Source organism: Anoplolepis gracilipes, chromosome 2 (assembly GCF_047496725.1).
Source record: "Anoplolepis gracilipes chromosome 2, ASM4749672v1, whole genome shotgun sequence".
Lineage (NCBI taxonomy): Eukaryota > Metazoa > Arthropoda > Insecta > Hymenoptera > Formicidae > Anoplolepis > Anoplolepis gracilipes.
Genome location: NC_132971.1, coordinates 223,305 through 246,636, shown reverse-complemented (window position 1 = coordinate 246,636; position 23,332 = coordinate 223,305). Strand labels below are relative to the sequence as shown.

The following is a 23,332-nucleotide window of genomic DNA, read 5'->3' as shown; positions in this document are numbered from 1 at the left end:
TCTAGCACGAATATAAATCAATCGGTCGTTTTACCGTGTAAGCGAAAAGTAAATCCGGTCATGTAGTTCCGCCAGCTCTAAAATGAATCTAGTTGGCGCTAGCAAAAAACTTAGTTGTATGAAAAACGTAGCCCCTCGCAGGCTTCTCACCGATCATACTTATCTGTTATCCCTAGAAGAGCAAGAAGCTGATTGGCTACTGCATTTTATTCTATTGTCGTACATATGTGCAAAAGCCATTAAAAATAATGGAGTAGTCAGTCTTTTTTATCGAACATTTTATGATTAAATATATGAAAAGTAAGTGTATAAACAACAAGTGTCGTACAAGTGCATACACAATCAAATTATTGTATTATAACCATCTTATCGATGCAAATTTCTTTAAATTTCAATCGTGCGGTCTATGAAAAGTGATTATTTGTTACTAAACTGTGTACGGATTTATTAATAATACAATGAGATTATTGAATAAATAATTGTATTGATGACATTTTCATGTAAGTACTTAAATCTATTTTGTTATCATTAACTGTACATGATTTTAAATTTCTGTTAATATATCAAAACCATTAAAATTAAAGAATCTTCTATATGCTATTTACAGTCATTTCGTCTATCAATTTCCATTATAATTGTAATATAATCATTCTTTGAAAATCTATATTTTTTCCGCAAAGCATTTAACTCGCTCTGTTGAAGCTGCCACATTTGATTCACAATTGTTAATATTATGCTCTTCTGCTTTTATCTCTCTTTACACAAATTTCTTCACTGAAAAAAATATGATTATGGAAATTAAAAATATATAATATGAACTTAAAATACAGGATTTGAATTTTCAAATTATTTTTTTCAGATTATTATTTTTAAAAATATTCTAAAAGTTATTAGTATTATTGAAATTAAGCAGTTTTAAATTAAATTTTATAATAATTTTATACCGATAGAAATACATATTTTATGCTACAAAAATGTTTTTTTCTTGCACTTTACCTTTGTCTTTAATAATAAAATAATTATTTTATATGGTGCATCAAAAATAAATGTGAATAAATATATACTATAATTGTCAATTGCTAGAGTATAAATTTCTAAAGTAAAAATTACATTTTCTGCAAAACAATATAATTCTGTTCTCAGCATTTGTCAACTAGTATATAAAGGTATTTCAGAATTCATGAGACAAAGTTCAGGAAAATATTATTCATCAATTTTTTTGTTAAGAAAGCCGTGTCTTTCGATGCATTGTTAAAGAATTATGCGACTCTGAACCGTTTGTGAGATAGGTAGACAACCAGTCGCGCGACAGCATTGACGTCTGACAACACTATATATACGTCCTTTAAATAAAATTAAAAAAAAAAAAAAACAATAAAAAAGCAAAAACAAAATTAAAGAATAACAGCAAAAAAACAAAATTATTAGAAACTTTGTACCTTTTAAATTCTCTTACTGTTAAGTTATTCAAACTCTAATGCATTAATATTCTTTTACTCGTTTAGGCACGTTTGAGCGCGCAGTTCTATAATTATTACTTCGAGGAGTCTTGCTGAAATCTGGTCGTATCGTTGTAAGCGTCTCATTTGTTTCATCGGTAGGACAGGGGGGAATCTTATTTAGTATTTTTGTAAATATTGCCACATCATCGCGACTGAATGTGATTCTTAAATTTGCATTTTTTAGAGTTTTGTTTTCAGTCATAACGTTGGCGATCTTTTTTAATTCATCAATATTCAGTGACGATGCATTAAAATTTTGATGTTGTGACATTCTGTTAGAATTTGACTTATTCCTCTTTACTTGTACAAAATCGTCGTCCGTTCTAATTTCAGCGAGTTGCTTAAGTTTCTCCAGTAGAATTTGATTTTCAAAAGTCAACATTTTTTTATCCGATGTTTGCATTATTCTCATGTTCTTCGAAGATAAAGATGGTCGTTCTTGAACTGACGAGAGTGCTTTCTTCGTTGTATTGACAGCATCTCCAAATAATCTATCTGCTTCGTTATTTGATGCCGAAATTTTCTCCGAACGGATAATTGGATTAGTAGAACTTCTGGTGATGATTTTTGAGACAACGGGATTACTTTTGACATTTGACGAAACTCTAGTACTGATGGAAGTCACAATTTCAACTATTTGTTCGATTATAGTACTATTGTGCTTTGAAGATTCCTTTTCGCTGAATCTCGTAGAATCCGGCTGGATTTCGTGCGAAGAAAAACGTTCGGAAACAGCAGATTCGGTATTTATATCTCTCTTATGCGTATAATTATTCATTCCGGATAATTGCTTCAAAGGAGTCGTTCCCTCAGCAGGAGAATCGATCTTTGATCTCAATTGCACTGATTTAATAATTTCTGCGTTGTTATTATTGGCCGGTACCAACGTAACGCGATTTTTTACGACGTAAGCTTTTAAAGTATCGTTATAAACTTTCTTTAATTCATCTTTACCGGCTATCGTTTCGTCTGCGTACGACTCCGAATTTCTTTTCGACTGACCAGGTGTGTGCTCAACAATATCAATTTCAATAAACGTTGAATTTCTCGATACGCTTTTTTTATCGTCTAAATTTTCAACGGTCAATTTTCTAGTAGAATCTGAATAACTCTCTGTAGTGTTAAGATGCGACAACTCATCGTCGCGTTCATTGTTCTGTATAATATTTGGTTCTGTCGATATAATTTGTTCGTAATTTGGTAACTGGACTGTAGTATCATCCTGTTTTGTAACAAAAGTTTCGTCTATAATCTCCTCCGAATCTGGTAGCAATGTTGTCATAATTTTATCTTGAGATACACTTGATTCCTCATCAATCTCGTCATTTGAAACGAATAAATTGTCCGAGTAATGAGAAGAATTATTATCATTATAATTTATAGCAGACATGATTTTATCAACGGGTATTGTATGTCTGAAAGGATTTTTAGTTGCCAAATTCTCGATCAAGCTTGATCCAAAATTACCTCCATTCAGATCAGGAGTATTATAACTGGTATAAATTGGTTGCGGCAAATTAATATTGACCTTTTTATCTCGCAATGCATATTTTTCATTTTCTTGTCTTAATATCAGAATACTACTGTTTCGATTTTTTGTTTCTAATTCAATTTCTATATCCGGTACGGGCTCCGCTATACCAATACCGTGTGTAGGTGATTCACTCGAATTTTTTTCGTTATAAAATGATTCAATATTGTCAGGTTCTATCGTCGATGCCAAATTATCGAATTTCTCTTCTGTCTTTTGAGTAGTATTTGAGTCTGTGTATTTTTTCTGAAATAAAGGATTGTCTTGTATCGACATGTTTTCGGAAATATTGTGAGTTAACAAACTTTTTGAGCTGGAAGTTTTATTGTCGTTGCCATCATATTTTGATGAGATTTTTAACTTGACATTGTATGTTTCCGAAGGCAGCTGTCCGGCTACTTCAATGTCTGGTTTTTCATTATCGTCTGATGTAGATTTTGTCAAATCTGGAACGATTCTGTCTCGTGGAAAGCCGATGATGTCTGTGTCGATGGTACTGATGTCATGAAAATTAACAGATCCCAGTAATCCTAATATTGCCGACGGTGTTGTACTGGTCTTATCGTCAAGTTGTTTTATATTATTGTGAAGATCGCTTGTTAATGGAACAATATTTTGCGTGCTCGATTCAATACGATCAGCTTTCTTGATATTACCATCAGGTAGCAACTTAAATTCTGTATTGACATATGCTGGTATGATTGGTTTCCACGGTGAAGTCTCCAAATCAGGATTACGGAAATCTTTAAAAATGTCCACAGTGTTTTGAGTAGTTGAGATTGTTAATAATGTTTTTATTTCATCTTCTTGTTTTTTGTTTAATTTCTCTTTATTGAGAGTAATTGTCATGGATTTTGTAACAGATATGGAAGGTATATCCGTCGGCAAATATTTTATGGAATTGGATGTTTTGTCCGATCTTGTGGTTTGTTCATGGGAAAGCATTTTCTTAGTAGTACCTTTGATATCTGCTATTGACACAGATGTTCCTTTAGTTGAATTATACGCAGTAACATTAACTTTTGTCGCTCTATAAGTACCCTTAATAGTTGGGATATTGTCAAAGTCTATATCGGGTTCATTGGAATCTTTAATTGGTCTTACAGTATGTGTTTTTGACTTTGAATTCATAATTAAGCTGCTGGTTCTATTTGGTCGTAGTAAACTGTTTTTAGTTATCATAGCGTGTTTCTGCTGTTCCTGTTTTTGATTTATAATACCTATCTTTTGTTTTTCTTCCTTATTTATCCCTGAAATTTTTACAGAAAAATAAATATTTAAGAAAAATTGATAACATATATTTTATTTGAACAAGTAAATGCTTAAAAAAGCGTCGAAATTTCGAAGGGTAAACTGCTGATCAAAATTATGTATATCATTGCTTAGTAATGTTCAATTTCTATATATTTTAATATAATATAATCCTAATGTTCACTAATAATGCTCAATAAAACTGAAAGAAACTTACTTAGATTTTTATAGTTAAACAAATCGGTTTCAAAAAAAGAAGCGTATAAAATAAATGATTAGCTAACTTTATAAAGCTTTTCCTGCTTTGCCTGTTAATACTAATTATATAATACATATTGAGGTAGCAAATATACGTTATTTAACGTTAAAATGATATGCGTTTGCTGTTTGGGTAGTATCAAACGATACCCAGTAATTTATTATTTTTATAGAATTTCTATTAAAACTACAACAATAATCCATGCATTAAAATAACTCAACAGTTTACCATTCGATTTAGATAATTATCATTACTTACGTTTCACCGTCACGGTCGTGAGATCTAACTCCATATCTTGGAATAAAGATGATATTGAATATGTTTCTTTGACGATAATATCTTTAACAGTATCTTCAACGTTTATGATAGAACGTGGTATTTTCCTTTGATCAAGATATAATCTGAAGAAAACTTTCAAGGTCCCATTCTCAAATTTCTCTATCATTGTTCGCTTGTAAGATGAACTCAATACGCTTCTTCTAAATAGAAGCTCAAACTGAAAGAATAAAAAATTGTATATAAATATTTTTTTAATTTTTGATTTTTCGTTTTATTTCGTTTTATAATCTAAAACAATTCTAAAATACTTTACTTACAATGTTTTTAAATTTGCGCTCTTTTTCTCTGAAAACCATACTTGTGCTCAGTTTTAACATAGGATTATATTTTTCACCTCTAATTATTCTGAAGCTACACGAAAATTCGACAATAGCTGTAATCAAATAACGTAAAATATAAAAATATTATATATGATTTATTATTGTTATGCAATATATAAAAACTCACCATTTTTAGAATTTGTTCGGAAAGCTGTAAAATATTAGATATTTAATTAATAATAATAATTAATTGTTTGCATATAATTTATTATATAAATTAAAACAAAACTACAAAATATAAATTAAAACAAAAATATAAAAGAAAGAAAGAAAGAAAGAAAGACGAAAACTAAAGGACAGTGTAAATTTAATAAATCTTTTATTTACCACCCATCCATAAAGCTAATCCAGCAATTGCTAGCACTGCGATTAATACTAATATAGAGGATATAATTAACATGGCACTACTGAATCTCCATGTAGCTTTACCATTTACCCGTGGTACCGATACCTTGGACCAGGTAGATCTTGGTGTCAAATAATAGTCGTTCTGTAATGAGAATGAATTAGATATTTATATCAATAAGACTTATTAGACAATTGTTTAATAAGATATTTTATTTTTAATTGGCATACATTCATTTAGTATCTTGTCGTAACAAATCAGATAGCACGATTATGAATAATTGCGCAAGCAATAAACATGAGCGAATATATACATAATGCAGTACAATACATAACACAATCCTAGTATCATTGACAATTATAACTATAATGTAGAATGTGCGTGGATAATACAAATATTTTCAAAGTATTGCAAAAGAGTATGTACAAATAACGTTCAATTTGCTTGTCTCGCGCGGATCGCGGCAGATTGTATAAAATTTATAATACTATGTGTATTTGTAAATTGATATTTTCAACTATAACTACGTTTGCATTGAATTTAAAACACGTCTAGAGATATAAAATTTGTACATTACGTTTTTAATAAAAAGCTCCTATTAAATATAAATATAACTATAAAACTATTTTTAAAAGTTATAGATGTGGATTTGGATATTAAAATTGAATACATCGATTTTCAAAAGTTCCTTTTCATAAGATTATTATCAATGACAAAATCATTAAATGATTTCAGTCTAAAACATTGCAATTACACACTTAATCTTTATGTTTGATAAGATGTGAATTAATGAGAGAAAAATAGACCTTTTTCTAAACAATATGCGTGCTTAAAAAATATGTCTCTAAAAATCATCTTACGTTTTTTAAACACCTTTTAATTTTTGAGTCGCATTAATCGTGAAAATGTCTGATTGTATTTTCAATAGTAGATACAATCTTAATAAAGCATACAAATACATTTTAATAACATATACATACTTATATAATAATAATAATAATAATGATGATAAGTTTACTTATCATAAACATTATTTAATAAATAAATATATAATTTTATTATATATATTATTTTATTTTATTTAGTTGAAAAAAATTTATATAGACATGACACAAATATATGTGTTATTACATAGAAAAAATACATACATAAAAAACGTAAAATGTCTTTTACAGACATATTTTAAACCTGTATATTGTTTAGAAAAAAGTCAATTTTGCTTTTATTAATTCACATTAGACGTAGAGATTAAGTATGTATTGCAATGTTTTAGACTGAAATCATTTAATGATTTGGTTTGATATTGCTGGTATAAAAACAATACAAAAACAGAACGGATAAGTATAAGTGAACTTTAATGTAGAGCATATCTGCTGTTCGTTGACGCGACTCAACTAATAAAATGAAATAAATATAAACAAAAAACAAACATAAGTTTCAGTATCTTCAAATAACTTTCCTTATATATAAGCATTTAAATTATTTAATATTTAAATATATTTTTTTCGATAACGATTGTCGCCGCTAATACAATACAATACAATAACGGTTGCAATATCTGTTTTTCTTATTCTTGTAAACAATTTGAACCACAACTTTATAATGCGGTGCAGTGCGTGGACAACTACGTATAAGAGAAAGAATAAAAAGTAAAAATCGTGCGGTACTTTTCATGAAATGATGACAAGCTATAAACTTCTAACGGTTTATCGGTCGCGCTTCGTATCTAGATATTTCATCCGACATGGTCGATTTCATCGGTGCATTCGAGATATTTTGTCTGACGAAGACGCGAATCCATACAGCACAGAATCTTTTAGATTGCAACACCGTTATAACGTTGCACGTTGTAATGTAACGTAATAGAATTATTGAAAAAATACTGCAACAAAACATTAACAAAATTTCAAAAATATTGAAGAAAACATATTACTTATTAATTATTCGAGATAAATAAGTTTTAATTCTATCTTTTATAAACTTGATTAAAAGTATCGATTTTTCTAAAAAATTTTTGATAATTATTTAAATATTTTGTGTAAATGTGATAATTATTTTAATTATATTTTTGATTCGTTGATATGATCGGCTTTTTTAGATTACTGCAAAATATAATTTTGACATTTTTGTCAATATTAGTTTCTGCAGCATTTTACTTGAGATTTTCATCCATTAATCTTGTAATAATATCTTTAAGTAAATTGCTGATATTGGATATAATTTTCACATCCATCGATTCAGTTCATTCAACCTTTCTTTTACGTTTGATCAAAAGAAATGTATTGTTATTCTGAATTATCATGTATTTATTTATATTGTATTTAAAATCATTTATACATCATTTTATAGACTAATTTTCTTTGTCGATACCATTTGATCATCCTCTACTTAATATTTTTCAATAGAGATGTGAACTATATAAGAATAACTCGCGGTGGCGCTTAAGTGGTGTTGCCGAGCATATCCAACAATGTAAATCATAAAGCGTGGTAACAGCTATGCGACTCTTGAAAAGACTAACTCCACCATCTTATTATTAAAAATTCATAATAGTGGCATTTCAGAAAAGGCTGTCATTCGCTTGTTAAAGATCACAAACTGAAAAAAACCAACAAACTTGCCTGCCAAACTTCACTTTAATTTATATAATTTAAATATTTAAATTTCAATTAAATAGAAATACATTGCAAAAATATCTGCATAGGCTAATAATGCAGTTAGAAAACTAATATTTAAAAATACATTAAGAAACTTCGAGATTTGTACATGATAATTTGAGAAATGTGCTTCACATATAAGCAACTCTATTCGTATGCGTATCATGACCTGGGCGGAGTCAATGCGCGGCCTTCGAAGAGGTGGTAAAAAGAGAAGAAGATAGAAGTACGAACAATTTTACTGAGTGCAAAGATCCTTCAAGGACATTACCGCAACTTTCATCTTTGTCTGGTTTAATGAGAGTTTCCTAGAAACGTGTCGATGGTCCCTTGGACTATCTACATCAAGTACGTATTATTATATAATATTTATCTAGAATCGGAATATAAAATCACATTACGCTATTTATGGAAACACGTAAGATGATGATCGGAATAGTTTTATTTACAAATAATCACGATTATTTTTCATGATGACAATGATTGACACATTTCAATGCTAAAAAAAAAAAATGTAATGTTAATTTATCTCTTTCAAAATGAAAATCATTTTCCATATTGAATCATTTTAAGAATAATTTCTAAAATTCTGAAATTACAAGATAATTTTTTTAGTCAATCAGTTTCTTAAGAATTTTTTAAAGTTTTATGTTTAATTATGTATAATAATTGTAAATAACACCGTTAACATGTATGCTTACATTAAATCAATACTAGTGCTTTATTTTCTATTTTAGTAGCCATAAACTGTATTTAAATTTTTCATTAAAACAACTAATACAGATAATTAATAATTAAGAATATTATAAAACAAATTCTAGATTGTTCACACACACTGTATAATTAAAAGAAAAGTGCAATTTATAGTTTAATGTATAACTTGATTAAATAGAAATATATAGCAAGAATATATATGTAATTTCAGTTAAAAGTGTGCAGTGTGCAGTGTGATTTTATTAAACTTTAAATTAGATTAATTATCATCTCCAGAAGAGTATGTAATATATATTTATACAGATGGCTTGTTTTGAGTACCTGAGTAAATCGATAGATAACTGCAACAAAAACTTAATTTTAGATGATAGAAAACCTATTGTGTGTGATAGAAAAATTATTTATATATTATTGTTCAGTATGATTCAGTATGATTATAATTTCTATATATTGTGGATGTTATTGCGACTTTAAGATTTAGATCATTCAAATTAATTAATTAATTTGTCAATGTCCGACAATTTCAAAAATGCTGTTAAATATTATCTTTCGTTTATGCTGGGACACTTTCATATTTAGAATCGTGTACTTATATTCCGAGTACGTTGAACCTAACTGTTAGGTATTATAGTAACTGTGGGTAGATAAAAAAGGTATTATCTATGCGACTGGATGCGTATATATTTCTATCTCATAACTCACCTCGGTTCAATAACGAAGAGGTTCAATTATCATTCGGTTCTCAGACGATCTGAGCGTACGATCAACAATTCAAATATAATCCGGAAACATTAGCATAAAAGACGTTGTGTATTACGTATAAGATTACGATAAGATTTTGATACGTGCAATCGTTCTTCAGATACGTTGTACGTTATTTCCTCGCATTTCTCAAGTTTAATCTTGTTTCTTAGTTATGGGAGTGCATCTCATTTAGAGATCTCATTGCATATAATATAATTTGCCATGAGTAAATGCATTACTATCGTCGCAATTATCGCTCACTGTTGTTGACTTGATAACGGTACCATTGTGCGCGAATTGCGGACATGTGTCGACGATCAGACTTAACCATCTAATTACCCTAGGGCACTACACCGGTGAGAAATGTGGATTTTAACATAAAAAGAAAAAAAAAACTTATTAAACTGGAAAGTCTAATTGCTGAATAATTTAAAAGATTGTAAGATAAAATAAATGAAGGAATTTATACGTCACAGAAGAATGTCTCAATGACGCCTAACATGCCTATTTTGGCATAAAAGAAACACCTAAAAAAATATTATATAAAAAGAAAAAATTTTTTATTTATTATATTTGTAAAATTTTTATTAAAATTAATATATTTTTTTTCATTTAAACTTTTTTTCTCTTAAAATTATTTTAAATAGTAAAATCAAATATACAATATAAGTCGTAAAATTAATTTTAAAAATAATAGAATAAAGTAAACAATTTAGGTAGTCTTGAAAAGCTTGACAGGCTTCTACTCCTTCCATACATACACACACATAAAATAAAAATATATAATTATGCATGTGGCATTTTGTCGCGCGTTTCGATTCTAAACTAAATATATCTTTTAATAATCTTTTAATAAAATAACTAATTTATTAAATAAATTTAAAAAAGAAAGGAGGAGATAATAAAAAAATAAGAGGGAGAGAAGGAAAACAAATTAATTTTTTTTATATATATTTTCTTTCACGAAAAAAAAATAAAAAATAAAATAGAAAAAAATATTTCTCGTTTGCGCATAATGTTCCTATAAATTTATATAACATATTTACATACGAGATAAGAGAAATATTTATGCATATATATAAAATATCGTATCTGTATACGTATGTAATCATCTTATTTTGTATCCACAGCAAGTAATTATACATTATATTTATTTTAAATACAAAAGATTCAGTTATTGTATCTGATTCGAATTGACGAAATTTTTAAATAAATTATTTTCACATTGTATTTTTAATTATAATAAATATAAGCCTCACCTGATAAGCGTAAGGGCTAGGTCTATGAAAATAACCATCTGTATTCATCACGGCATGGCTCTTTCTACTGCTACACATAGAAGTCATTTTCTGAGTTTTACTGCTACTCAAGTTATTTCCACACATTCGTTGTCTTTTACGAGATTCGGATTAATTTCTATAACATTTCTTGAGATGACGTTGCATCGTGATATTGCATTTAGGCTGATTAAAATATTCACATTCTCATTATCACAAAATATGCTAAGAAAGATTATACTTGTACATTCATCGATTTTCACATTTTCGACTAAAACGGTTGCTCTGCAATTTTGATGCAACGTCGTTGATATTGTTGATTATAAATATAAATTCGTAGGCGGAAAACTATCACACGCGCGGTTCTTCAACGTCACGAAGAAATGCAGTTCTCGATGTCCAAGAAAATACCGTTAAACAAATATGGAGTAACTTGAAATATATATTTCAAGTTGAAAAACATTCACTCGTTATTTCATTATTCTTTTAGTTGCTGCTATCGTATTTAAATCTATACGAAGACGGCCTATAACAAAGGCCGTTATTAACTGTCAAAATCACGTTAAATGTATTTTATTTTATTCAAAGGAATTAGTTATATACCAACTCAAGTATATATAATTTCTTTATTCGCTTTACTCTCGACGAACGAAGTATTTATAGACGTTTCTTTCAAGACCGGTATTAAATGATCTGAGTAAAGAGAAGGTAACGCGAAGCGAGGTAAAAGCAAGCGTAGCACTAGCACATCCTTCCTTCATAACGGTTGACCACTAACTGACGATTTGAGATTTCAAGGTCTTAAGGTACTGCCATTCTTCATCTTCATTTTCATTCAGCCAACACACATGTTGCGCTGCCGGTATATTTAGCTTTGTATTTAGCAACTGCGATACATTTTTATGTTAATTTTTTATTATTTTTATACCTCATGTGCTTCAAATTTTAAATATCAAATGATGTGCAGTAGCGTCGTGATACCAGGTATATAAAAATATATCTAGTTTATCAACAATCAGATTGTTGCCTACATACAGGGGGTAGGGGCCCCGGCGCTACTAAATAACTTATCTGGAATATTGAATATACAGGTTTCCGATTAAAACAATAAGATAGCTGGAAGGAAAGTTGATAATCAAGAATTTAACGATATTTTTTTTATGCAAAATTAACGATTTTTTATTTGTGACTTTGAAAGAGATTGGTCTCGACATGTCATAATCTTATCTCGCGAAAAATGACAATTCTTGCCGCTAGCGTTTTCAGACTCACATAGTTCGCACGCATGCACGCACGCATGCAAAACGATTTTGTCACTTCACCCTAAATAATTTACGTGTGACACGTTTCGAAATCATTTTTTATCATATTTTGATGCGCATCACACATGTAACAGCTGATTCTGCCAATATTTAGCCTAATCATTATCATTATTTGTCATTGTTTATATTATAATCAATGTTATGATAAAGAGAAATGCAATAAAATTACAATATAAAAATAATTGAACATTTGTGCCATTTATTTTAGCACAAAATTAAAATGAAAAAATGATTATGATAATTAAAAATAATAAAGTTACTGCACTATGTTTAGAAAAGAAAAAAAGGACAGTAAAGAAAAAAAGAAAAATATATTTTAATGAGAAGATTTTATTATTAATTCTCGGTTATATTACTATTTTACTCGTTTTATAAGAATAATGAAAAGAATAGGAGAGCAAGGCATATTGGGGGAGAATAAAAAGGGGGTATCGAAAATGTGATTTTCTCCAGTTTCTCACAGTTTCATTTCGCTCGCAACCGTCACGCGAATTCAGAACGACTGTGGCCAGCCGGTCGTTTTTCGAAAATCTCTTCTTTTGGCTTACAGCTATTGACATCGGAAGGACAATGATGGCGTATGAGTCGATCTATAAATCTCACATTGTCCGGCTGCCGATGTTTAGTCGTCCAGATATTAACCCCGCGGTGAAAAGGCCGTGCACTCGGTATTGTTCAAGAGCTGACCCTTCTCGTAACAGACTGACCCCCGATCCCCGCGACTACTTATTTATCAAGTTACGAGCGTCCGGTCCACTCGTCGTCAATTTCATGTGGTACGATGAAATACAAAATTCAAAATTGCATACTATCACACAAATATAAATATGTCCTTTTTCACGCACTGCAATGAATATAAAATTATATAACATTGTATCTTCTTCAGCACTCAAAATGTCAAAATGCGTGATTCCTGCCACTTGTAATTAATGAAATTAATTAACGCACAGTGCATATAGAGATATAATCTATTGATGAAAAAGACAATAATAAAATGCAAATATTGATGCTTCTTCTTAAAAGTAGAATTCATTAATTTTATATTAATAATTATTTTGTTTATTCTTTAAAAGTCCAGTAAATCTATTCATATGTAGGTGTGTTTGTTAAGTAAGAGACAAATTATGTCTACGAAACATGCAAGCATGTGTAAGAAAAAGAAACAGAGAATTTCGACGAGACTTTTTTTCTATGGAAATCATATTATTAGAATCGGGAGAAGAGTAAAGAACCTGAGGGACAGGTGAAGGAGCTGAAAAAAACGATGTATCGGAATTATGAATAGAACGAATACAACCACCTAAATATCGAGAGCTGTTCAACCTGCACAGGCTTCTAGTCAAGATGTTGAAAAAAATAAGAATACTGAAAATATAAAAGGAAAAGAAAGAGCTACTTTATCTATATAGAATCTGTTTTAAAGCGCGATTTGTTGAGAGCTACTGGCCTGACCATTTAATAGTTAGCGTAAAATTATTTTTTCTATTATATTTTGAGAAAGATTTAATTATTTTGAAAAAAATACTATAATTTTTCTCTTTTTTATATACATTATGAATTTGTTTGCCTTGAATTAATAAAAAATATTTTAATAATAATAAATATTTTAATATTTTAATAATTTTAATAATTAAAAAATAGTAACAAATAGTAAAATAAGAAAGAATAATTGAAAAATAATTAAGCATTATTTTTGCACTGTTTTTTATCAAAAGTAAAATTTGAAGAAGTAAGAAACAATTGTTCCTATAACTATATAATTTTATGTATAATTACTTTCTAAAAATCAATGTAAAAATTAATTTTTTTTATTTTTTTAATTATTCTTTTTATTATTTTTCTTCTACATATACGGATAGTAATTATACAGGAGTATACATGTACTTTTTTCTCCGACTATTATATATTTAACTTTTTCTTAAATTCTTTGGAAATAAGTAAGCATTTACGTAATCTCTATAACTATATGTTCTGAATTTATAAAATTATTAAAAGTTATAATACATCGTTTAAATCAAAATCGAGCATCAAACATATGTCGAACATTGAATAATTAATTTTCTTAAGCATAACGAGCCATTATTAAAAATAGCCAAATTCCTTTATAATCCTAATTCCGAGAGGTGATTTGGTGAAATTGGTCTATGTTAAAAATTGGCGTGTGGAAACATGTGCGCTATTTCGCGTTAAGGTCAACCGAGTTCAAGCATGGGTCAGCTGTCAGTTATTTTTCCTTGGAAAAGACCGCCATTTGTGGATTGCAGCCTGCGTTTCGTCCGATCAACTATCGTCCGGGTCCCTTACCATCGTCGACTATCCTTTCTATGGATTTAGCCGAATTTTTCAGCTTAACGGTCGCAAATTCGCAAATAAGTATAATTAGAAATATGAATGCAATTAATAATATAATTAAAACTCAACTCCCATCATACTTCTCTTCTTCCCCCTTCGGATGACGTTAAATTGCAAATTTTTATCCAAGATCTTTATTCAAGATTACATATATACGTATATATATATATATATATATATGTATACGTATATATATGTTTATATATGTAATCTTGGATAAAAAAATGGAATTTAACTTCGTTCGAAGGGGGAAGAAGAAAAGTATAACGGGAGTTGAGAGTTACATATATGTGCTGTTATATAGCTTGTATTCTTATTTACATAAAAAAACCATTCAACAAATGAAAATTGCATTTATTATTTTTTTTAACGAGAAAATTAAATCTATCACATGAAAAATAAAGATATTATTTTAAAAAATGACTATATTATTATTGTTATTTGTTCGCGAGGATGAAATGTATTATTATTGCTTTCATATTATTATTCATTTCCACGTATGTGTTTTGAGCACGTGTCACTACCGCCACGAGAGAATGTGTCTCACATATTTATACCTGAATAAGGTATCCCTCATTTGAACAGCTGTGCCTTACCTCTTTTGCACACCCCCATAAATTTCTATGAAGTTTTGCGGAAAGTGTTTTATCATCACCAGAATCGAGGAAAAGCGTAAAGCGTATGCGAATACTGAATTTTTGTTCCCAAAATAAGAGGTCATTGATCGCAATCTATAGTTTCGTCACAAAAAGTATTCTGGATGCTAAAAGATTAGACCGACAAACTTTGAAGGGAAATGGATGACGTTAAAACAAATACTTTTTATTAATATTATTTTGCTCTACAATGCTTTCTTTTAATAATACATGATAAAGTAGGAGACTTGTGACTTTAACAAAAAACAATGTAAGTGGAAAAATTAAATTATTATTTTAACCTTGATTTGAATTTTTTCACTTACATTTTCAATTCAAAGTTTGTCGGTCTAATCTTTTAGCATCCAGTATTTCGTGACGAAGATATAGATTGCGATGACAATGACCTCTTATTTTGTGATAAAAATTCATTATTTGCATACGTTTTACGCCTTTCCTATAAATAATAAAAACCTATTAAATAATAAACTCAAGTAAAATTGAAGAAAAATCATACAATAAAAGACATTTTTTGCGTAAAAAAAAGTTTGATGAATAACTGATGCATCACAGATAGATAGAAGCAATTTTGTTAGAAATGACAGAAATAATAGAAATAATATACATTTGTATTGTTTAAGGAGCAGAGGAAAAAGAGTCCATATAAAATTGGCCATATATGAATTTTGTCAATATCTAAGCATATCTTGCCAAATATAGTTATATATGATAGTTACATATGATTTTATTTAATTATCATATAATATCATATATGACTATACTTGGTAAGACGTGATCAGATATTGACAAAATCCATATATGACCAACATTTTTTTCTCAACATCTATTTCCCTTCTATTTCCCTTCAAAGTTTGTCGGTCAAACTTTTTAGAATCCTTCTCACGATGAAGGTATAGATTGCGTTCAACGACCTCTTTCTTTGTCACAAAAGTTCAATATTCGCATACCTTTACGCTTTTCCTTGACTATGGTAAGATGAAAAAAATACTTTTCACAAAACTTTATAGAATTTCATATTCAATTTTTTAACACCCTGTATAAAACTTATTTCAAAAAGGTCCTAAAAAAGAATTTTTTTTAGAAAGAAATCTTTTTACAAATTATCATCGATTTTATATATATAAATTAATAAAATGAATTGAAATAAAATGTAATAAAAACCATGAAAATTTTCACATATGTATTTTACATGAAAAATCTAATTTGTATTATAAAAGTACTATAAAAGTATTATAAAAGCATTATAAAAGTTTGACCTAAAAAAAACCTATTAAATAATAAACTCAAGTAAAATTGAAGAAAAATCATACAATAAAAGACATTTTTTGCGAAAAAAAAAGTTTGATGAATAACTGATGCATCACAGAGAGATAGAAGCAATTTTGTTAGAAATGACAGAAATAATAGAAATAATATAGATTTGTATTGTTTAAGGAGCAGAGGAAGGACAACTCTTTGATATAGAAGATTTATATAATAAACACCATCATGTATCGCAAAAGGGGTGGGAGAAAGGGAATAGTATCTGCGAAATCTATGAATCCGAACGACTCTGATTGGGCAAACGTACTAGAGAGGGAAGATGACTCCCCTTCAACAGAATACAGAAATATGCGGCTATTTCATTTTGGGACTTAGAATGTCGTTGTTACTTCATCCTGACCTTACTTCTCGTTTTCTCAGATATTCCTAACTCCATAATCGTAGACATTATAAAGGCAATAACACATCGCGACTTACAAAAAAACAGTGCTGAGTGATTTGTTCACACTTTTCTGTGAATACCTTGTGAATGAAAACTTCTTAAAGATATTTTCATTAAAGAAAATCTATAGCCACAAAATTGAAGGATGATAAAGCAGAAGATTCGGATCCATCAGGTTTGATTAAATAAATACTTTAAATTGTTAAATTATTACAAACTTGATAAGTCGTAAAACAAATTTCGAAAATAATATAATGTTTTCTATTAAACTCAATCGAAAAAATATCTAAAACTGATTGGCTTATATATAGCTATGTCATATTAATCCTATTTGAGTATCTTTCAGATTGTATATTAAAGCAATTTGATTAATAGATACTATAATTGCATGCATGATTAGTTCACTAAATTAATTATAAGTTTTGTCGATTATTTTTGAATTATTTATATAAGAAGATTTTTAATACACGAGAAAAAAAGATAGTATTCCTTCCATTTAAAAATTTGAAATAATTACTTATAAAAACAAGAATAAGGAATTTTGTTTTCAAAGCTATGTTTATGACAATAATTTAAACTTTTTTTGAAACGTTGGTTTGATTCTTAAACATTGAAATTGTCATTTAGCTACCGTATGTCAAAAAATCTGTTGATTTAAGATAAAACAAAAACTGTTGATTTAAGATAAAAAAAAAATGGTTGTTTTAACTCCAAAGAATTTAAAAAAAAAAACCTAAGAACAGAAAAATCTTTTTAATTTTATCGTTTTTTCAATTTTTCTAAAGACAACACATTTCTTTATTATAAAGTTTCAAAAAAATGTGATATAATTTTTTTGTAATGTATAATTAAATTTGTCAATTTAATTTAAAATTTTTTTATGACAATTCTGTCAATTTAATTTTTCTTACGACATGAACGTAATAAGTCTTTAATTAATATAGAATGTAGGTTGTAAAAATAAAATTTTTGTAATTTTTGAAATAGCAATAATAAGTGATTACTTGTCTAATTGATAAAGGGAAACTGTATTTTCATGTGTTATCTATTTTATGTTACAATACATTTGCCAATCGAAATTTCCATTTATTCATACATTTTCTATTTATTGTTATGATCTTGACGTACCTATATATCGTTTGGAATTTCGAAATACTACGTCGGTTTGACCTTTAATAGAAAACAGTACTGTTCATTCGAAATTTGTAATATCAGACTAAGAAAATGGCTATTCAATCCACAATCATTAAATGTTTTGAAATAAATTTATCACTGTTATTGATGATATCTGCTGAATTCAAAGAGCTTTTTTTAGCATATCTTAAATATTTTTTTTCTTCCTTTATGTAAGGAAGTTCTATTTATATGACAGAAAAGAAACATATTTGTTGGCAAATAATAATATTTTATAAACAAAGTAAAACATTTTTGATTAATTATAGAATTACAATATGGATTTTTAGACAATTCGATTTATTGTGTCAATAATATTTATTTCGAAAAAGTTTTGTATTTAAACTATATAGCTCTCTTAATTTCAAATAAAATAAGGAAATTAGAAAGTCCATCGCTGTTTTGTGTAATATTATTACAAATTTTTAACTCCCGACTTTATGTTTTTAAAGATAATGACGAAATAAAGGGAAGTAAAAACAACAAATTTTATACACGTGCCGATTTAACAACAAGTCATTGTCACGGGCCAATAACATCCTTATCATTCAGAAATCACGTTCAACTAAAGTGATAAAATTGTGGTGAGTAATCGCGCAACTTCCGCATTAATTAAACTTAGCAGCTGTTTACTGCACCAAATACAATTTCATGACAATTGCAATTTGTGTATAAAATTGCTTGCAATATTCTTGCGTTTATTTTTTTATAAAATAAAATTAATGATTTTTTACAGAAAGAGAAGCTGAAAAAAAAACCTATAATTTTTTTTGATTTCGATGTTCCATCATTAGATCAATTTTAACAAGTCGAGAAGCAAATGATTGTTTTTCATGATGAATTATAACTTGTCATCCATCTCCAAAAATAGCCAGTTTTTTTCCGAGAATTCCAACTTATCTGAAGAAGTTACGCAAAACATGAACAAATATCAAGAGAAACAATCGATGGACACTATGTCGAACATTATGAAACCGTCCAATGAAGATATAAGTCTGACACAAAGTACCTTGTGCTGTTCTTTATGTGCCTTTGTTACATCAAACAGGTACACTATTATTAAATTATTATAGCATAGAAGATACACATGTAAATAATATTTTTACGTCATACTTATAGTTAAATTTCATTGTCATACATTTAGTTAAATTTAATATATAATTTGCCCAGTTAATAATTACGCGTTTGTTAATATATAATGAGAGTTAAGAAAATAATGAAATTAAATTTTTATATATAAAAGAAAATGCGTGTATAAAATATCCGTTAAATGTTTTTAGATCAAAATTTAATGAACATATGGTGAATCATTGGATATCGAAATACAATAATCCAAATTTTAAAGCCATCCTTGCGCAATTGCCAGACTTTAAATTCCTTCAAAAAAAAACAAATTGCTCTTTTTCTACATTAGAAGAAGATACTGAACATGAGACAAGGAAAATAGACAAATCTAAACTTTTCCACATGAATCTACAAGATAATGTAAAACAAAATAAACAACATTTTCGAGAAGGTAAAATTTGCAAACAATGTAATTTTGTAGCGAGCACGAAAATGGAATATTGGGAACATATGCGCTGCCACATCAAAGGCTTTACCTGTTCTGAATGCTCTTTCGTGACCAAATATAAACATCACATGAATCACCATTGGCTTAGTGTGCATGATGGCTCTAAACCGTTCAAGTGCATAAAGTGTTCTTATACATGCGTAAGCAAATCAATGCTGACTAGTCATCTAAAAAAACATTCGAATATTTATCCATATAGATGTGCAAACTGTACATATAAAACCAAGTTTTGTAATGCGCTAAAGAAGCATCTACGAAAAAAAGAACATGAACCAGCGATGGTGTTGAACGCTGATGGTTCGCCAAATCCCTTATCCATCATCGATGTTTATGGTACCAAACGCGGGCCCAAACAAAAGTCATCCGCTGAAAAACAGGATGAGTTGGAGCAGAGCATTAATCAGAATTCGATCAACAATAGCCAACTCAGCTCAGCATCAATTTCCCCAATTCTATCACCAGCCGCTCGTTGCCTAAGTGTGAATGGAATGAATGATGCAAATTGTATAATCCAGAATAGCATGAAAAAGGACCAATCTGTCAAAACGTTTCCTTATAGTGATCTGGTTGCTGCTTTTAACTTGTCGAACCAGCCTCTATTTCACGAGGATGCGACATTTCACAAAAATATGCAGGAAATTAATTACGCTCACGCTGATACATTAATGGAGTACATAAAAATGATGAAAATGGCTGATGAATATATCCAGAATCGATCTACAACTTGTTCCGACACAAATGATGTGAATGAACTTTATATTTCCGATAACGACGTAAAGACTACTGATAAATCCTCGACATATAAATTCAAAACGCTAAAAACTCAACTAAACTCACAGAAAGATGAATCTACAGATGCACCGTTGGATCTCCGCGTCACCGAGGAAATTGGAAAAAATGAATTTCAATTCCAGTTATTAGCTACAAACTCACCAAATATCATCCGCACCAGTAAACGTAAAGGTAGAGCAATTAAATTGGAACGTCGCGCGATAGAAGAGAGCACGAAATCAGAACAGGAGGAAGTAGAATCTTCCAAATCTTCGATAATTAGTGGACCTGATTTTCCAGAAGAAAATGAGAATATCAAGGATAGTAGGAGCAAAACCATTGTCGATTCAATCGGCATTGAACATATCTGTCACTATTGCGAGATTACGTTTGGCAATGTTGTCATGTATACCATGCATATGGGTTGTCATGGCTTCGATGATCCTTATACGTGCAATATATGTGGTCATCACTGTACCGATAAAGTATCTTTTTTTCTACATATCGCTCGATCGCAGCATACCTAGAAGCGATAAATCAAACGGCAATTTATTTGAGAGGAAAATCCTACACCCTGCGAGCTAGTATCAGAAAAAAAGTGGACGAGACAGCAAACAAATATTCTAATACAATTCTAGTCAAAAATGTTTACTATCTACTTTGATAAGCACTTGCATTTACCAAATCGGTAAATATATAATTTTAAAGAATAGTAAAAAAAAGGTGCGCGCGTGTGTGTGTGTGTATATATATATATATATATATATATATATATATATATATATACACACGCACATAATTGCTCTTTTATATATATATAAGAGAGTAATTATATATAAGAAGAATTACAAAAAAAGGTTTCTTCAAACAAGGAACTTTTGTTAATACTTTATATGTATATAATACACAAAACACACACACACACACACACACACACACACACACACACACACACACACACACACACACACATTACAATGTTACTGACTGTCATATTTTTACAATGATGAGATAAATTCTATCTAATTTTGTATGTAGACAGGAGAGACATTATAAAAATTATGTTAGGCTTAATCTCTGTCAAAAAGAATTAAATAGATGACATTTTGTGATTCAGATCAAAATAATCTATTTTTTCAATTTTTTCTCTTCTTTATTTTTTCTTATACTTACAATTAAAGATCTCGATGTTTTGTTAGATGTCTGTATAATGTACATCTATTATTAGCTTAAATAATCTACAGATATTACAAATATTTATTTCTAATACCAATTATTTGTATCAGTTTATCTTTTTTGCAACTTGATGTGAATACTTTTATTAATAGAAGAAATCCAAATTATTGTTGCGAGCATGCAAAATTAGGTATAGATAATTAATTAATTAATTTAGTACTGATATTAATAGTATTAGTTTTTCAATAATTGGACTGCTAGCATTTTCAAAATTTTCAAACCTTTTGACTTTTTTTCTTATAAATCTAAAAAAATATATATTTTTCTTGTTACAGTATTACGTGAGCACACTTAACAGCACAGTTAACAAAGAAAAATTTTGATGTATCTGTGACAAAAATATAAAGTATTATTAGACATTGAAATTTATTTATAGAACTCTTACACATTTGTATTATTTTTGCGATTTATTATTCTCCGTTTTTGTTTTTTTTTCTCTGTAGAAGTATTTTTTTTATTTTCTCGCAATATATATATTTCCAGACTTCATAAAAAAAAAAAAAAAAAACATTGTTTTTATTTGCAATTATATTTTTAAATACAAACTTTTCTTGTTATTGGTTTAGTATGACGTAAAATGGATGACATATATTTTTATTTACAAATTAGACTGGAAATTATGCGAATTATTAATTTATATGAATTTTGTGTCAAATCTACTTATTAATATGATTCAAACCTAAAGGAATGCATATTTTTTTCATTTACTTTAGACTAGTTGTCTTATTATTTTTGTATTGCTTCAACCGACTTGGTCATGCTTCTGTAGTAATTATATCTTGGTAAATTTTTATCAAAAACCTCTATATATTCTTTTCTTATATCGTATTGTACACTTGAATGTATACTTTCTTTTTCTTTTTTTTTTTGAAATAATGTTGAATAACGGCATCAAAATACATCATGCAAAAATTGTATGACATAATTGTGATAATCATACCTCGTGCACGTTACCACAAATGAATATATATAATTATATATTAATTAGATATTAGAATATATATATTAATTAGATATCTAAATACAAATTAAAAAATTTATATGGAAATGTATATTTTTCGAACATACAAAACTATGAAAAGTTTATTCTATAATTCTATAGTAGTACCATATTTTGTAAAGATGAATATTTGATTGATCAATGTAACATTGTACTAAATTATATTACTAAATATAAATAATTTATTTAAAAAGTATTATATTAATTTATAGTTTTTAAATAATTCCTATAAGATAAAATAGAAATTAATTATATATTTATACACATATTATGTTTATGTACATATATAAATATATATATATATATTATTTTAGAAATTTTAAACTTTATATATACATATAATAATATTACTCTTCTCCTCCAAATTAATCTTTCTATCTCTTTTTTTATATTCCTTTATATATACCTTATTAATACTAATATTGTACCATGTCATATAAAACCGGTATCAATCTATGCATTAAAAAAAATTAAAATTTAATCAATAAGAAAAAAGAAATTTTAGATTTTTTGTTTTGATCAAATTCTAATCTTTAATTTTCATTTTTCATCCTCTTCAATGCGTAGTCTGGTACATTTTTTTCTAAGTGGTCAAATTTCAATC

The 23,332-nt window shown here is 28.4% G+C and overlaps 2 protein-coding genes across 3 annotated transcripts; one reads left to right on the top strand and one right to left on the bottom strand.

Annotated features, from left to right (window-relative positions):
• Positions 1 to 457: 457 nt before the first annotated feature.
• LOC140676347 (uncharacterized) lies at positions 458 to 11,790 on the bottom strand. The gene is made up of 8 exons (XM_072911303.1): positions 11,182 to 11,790; positions 10,923 to 11,079; positions 5,530 to 5,692; positions 5,330 to 5,353; positions 5,140 to 5,255; positions 4,802 to 5,039; positions 1,440 to 4,283; positions 458 to 774 (listed from the first exon to the last, which is right to left on the bottom strand). The coding sequence occupies exons 2-7, from the start codon at positions 11,046 to 11,048 to the stop codon at positions 1,483 to 1,485; spliced, it is 3,468 nt and encodes a 1,155-aa protein (XP_072767404.1). The 5' UTR covers positions 11,049 to 11,079; positions 11,182 to 11,790; the 3' UTR covers positions 458 to 774; positions 1,440 to 1,482.
• A 5,095-nt stretch (positions 11,791 to 16,885) lies between these two features.
• Positions 16,886 to 22,921, top strand: LOC140676348 (protein hunchback-like). 2 transcript variants are annotated; one of them, XM_072911306.1, is made up of 5 exons: positions 16,886 to 17,150; positions 18,601 to 18,732; positions 18,885 to 19,196; positions 19,429 to 21,180; positions 22,004 to 22,921. In XM_072911306.1, exons 3-4 carry the CDS (start codon positions 18,982 to 18,984, stop codon positions 21,017 to 21,019), a joined length of 1,806 nt encoding a protein of 601 aa, XP_072767407.1. In that variant the 5' UTR covers positions 16,886 to 17,150; positions 18,601 to 18,732; positions 18,885 to 18,981; the 3' UTR covers positions 21,020 to 21,180; positions 22,004 to 22,921. The 2 variants fall into 2 exon arrangements, with proteins under 2 accessions (XP_072767407.1, XP_072767405.1); XM_072911304.1 differs by having other exon boundaries at positions 19,429 to 21,858.
• Positions 22,922 to 23,332: the final 411 nt, after the last annotated feature.

Bases quoted from the DNA above. Each gene is read 5' to 3' on its own strand.
- LOC140676348 (XM_072911306.1), top strand. From the start codon at position 18,982: ATGATGAATTATAACTTGTCATCCATCTCCAAAAATAGCCAGTTTTTT. The intron at 19,197-19,428 runs GTACACTATTAT...AAATGTTTTTAG, and splicing joins GCCTTTGTTACATCAAACAG to ATCAAAATTTAATGAACATA.
- LOC140676347 (XM_072911303.1), bottom strand. From the start codon at position 11,048: ATGTGTGGAAATAACTTGAGTAGCAGTAAAACTCAGAAAATGACTTCT. The intron at 5,040-5,139 runs GTAAGTAAAGTA...TTATTCTTTCAG, and splicing joins AGCGCAAATTTAAAAACATT to TTTGAGCTTCTATTTAGAAG. The intron at 4,284-4,801 runs GTAAGTAATGAT...TAAAAATTTCAG, and splicing joins CACGACCGTGACGGTGAAAC to GGATAAATAAGGAAGAAAAA.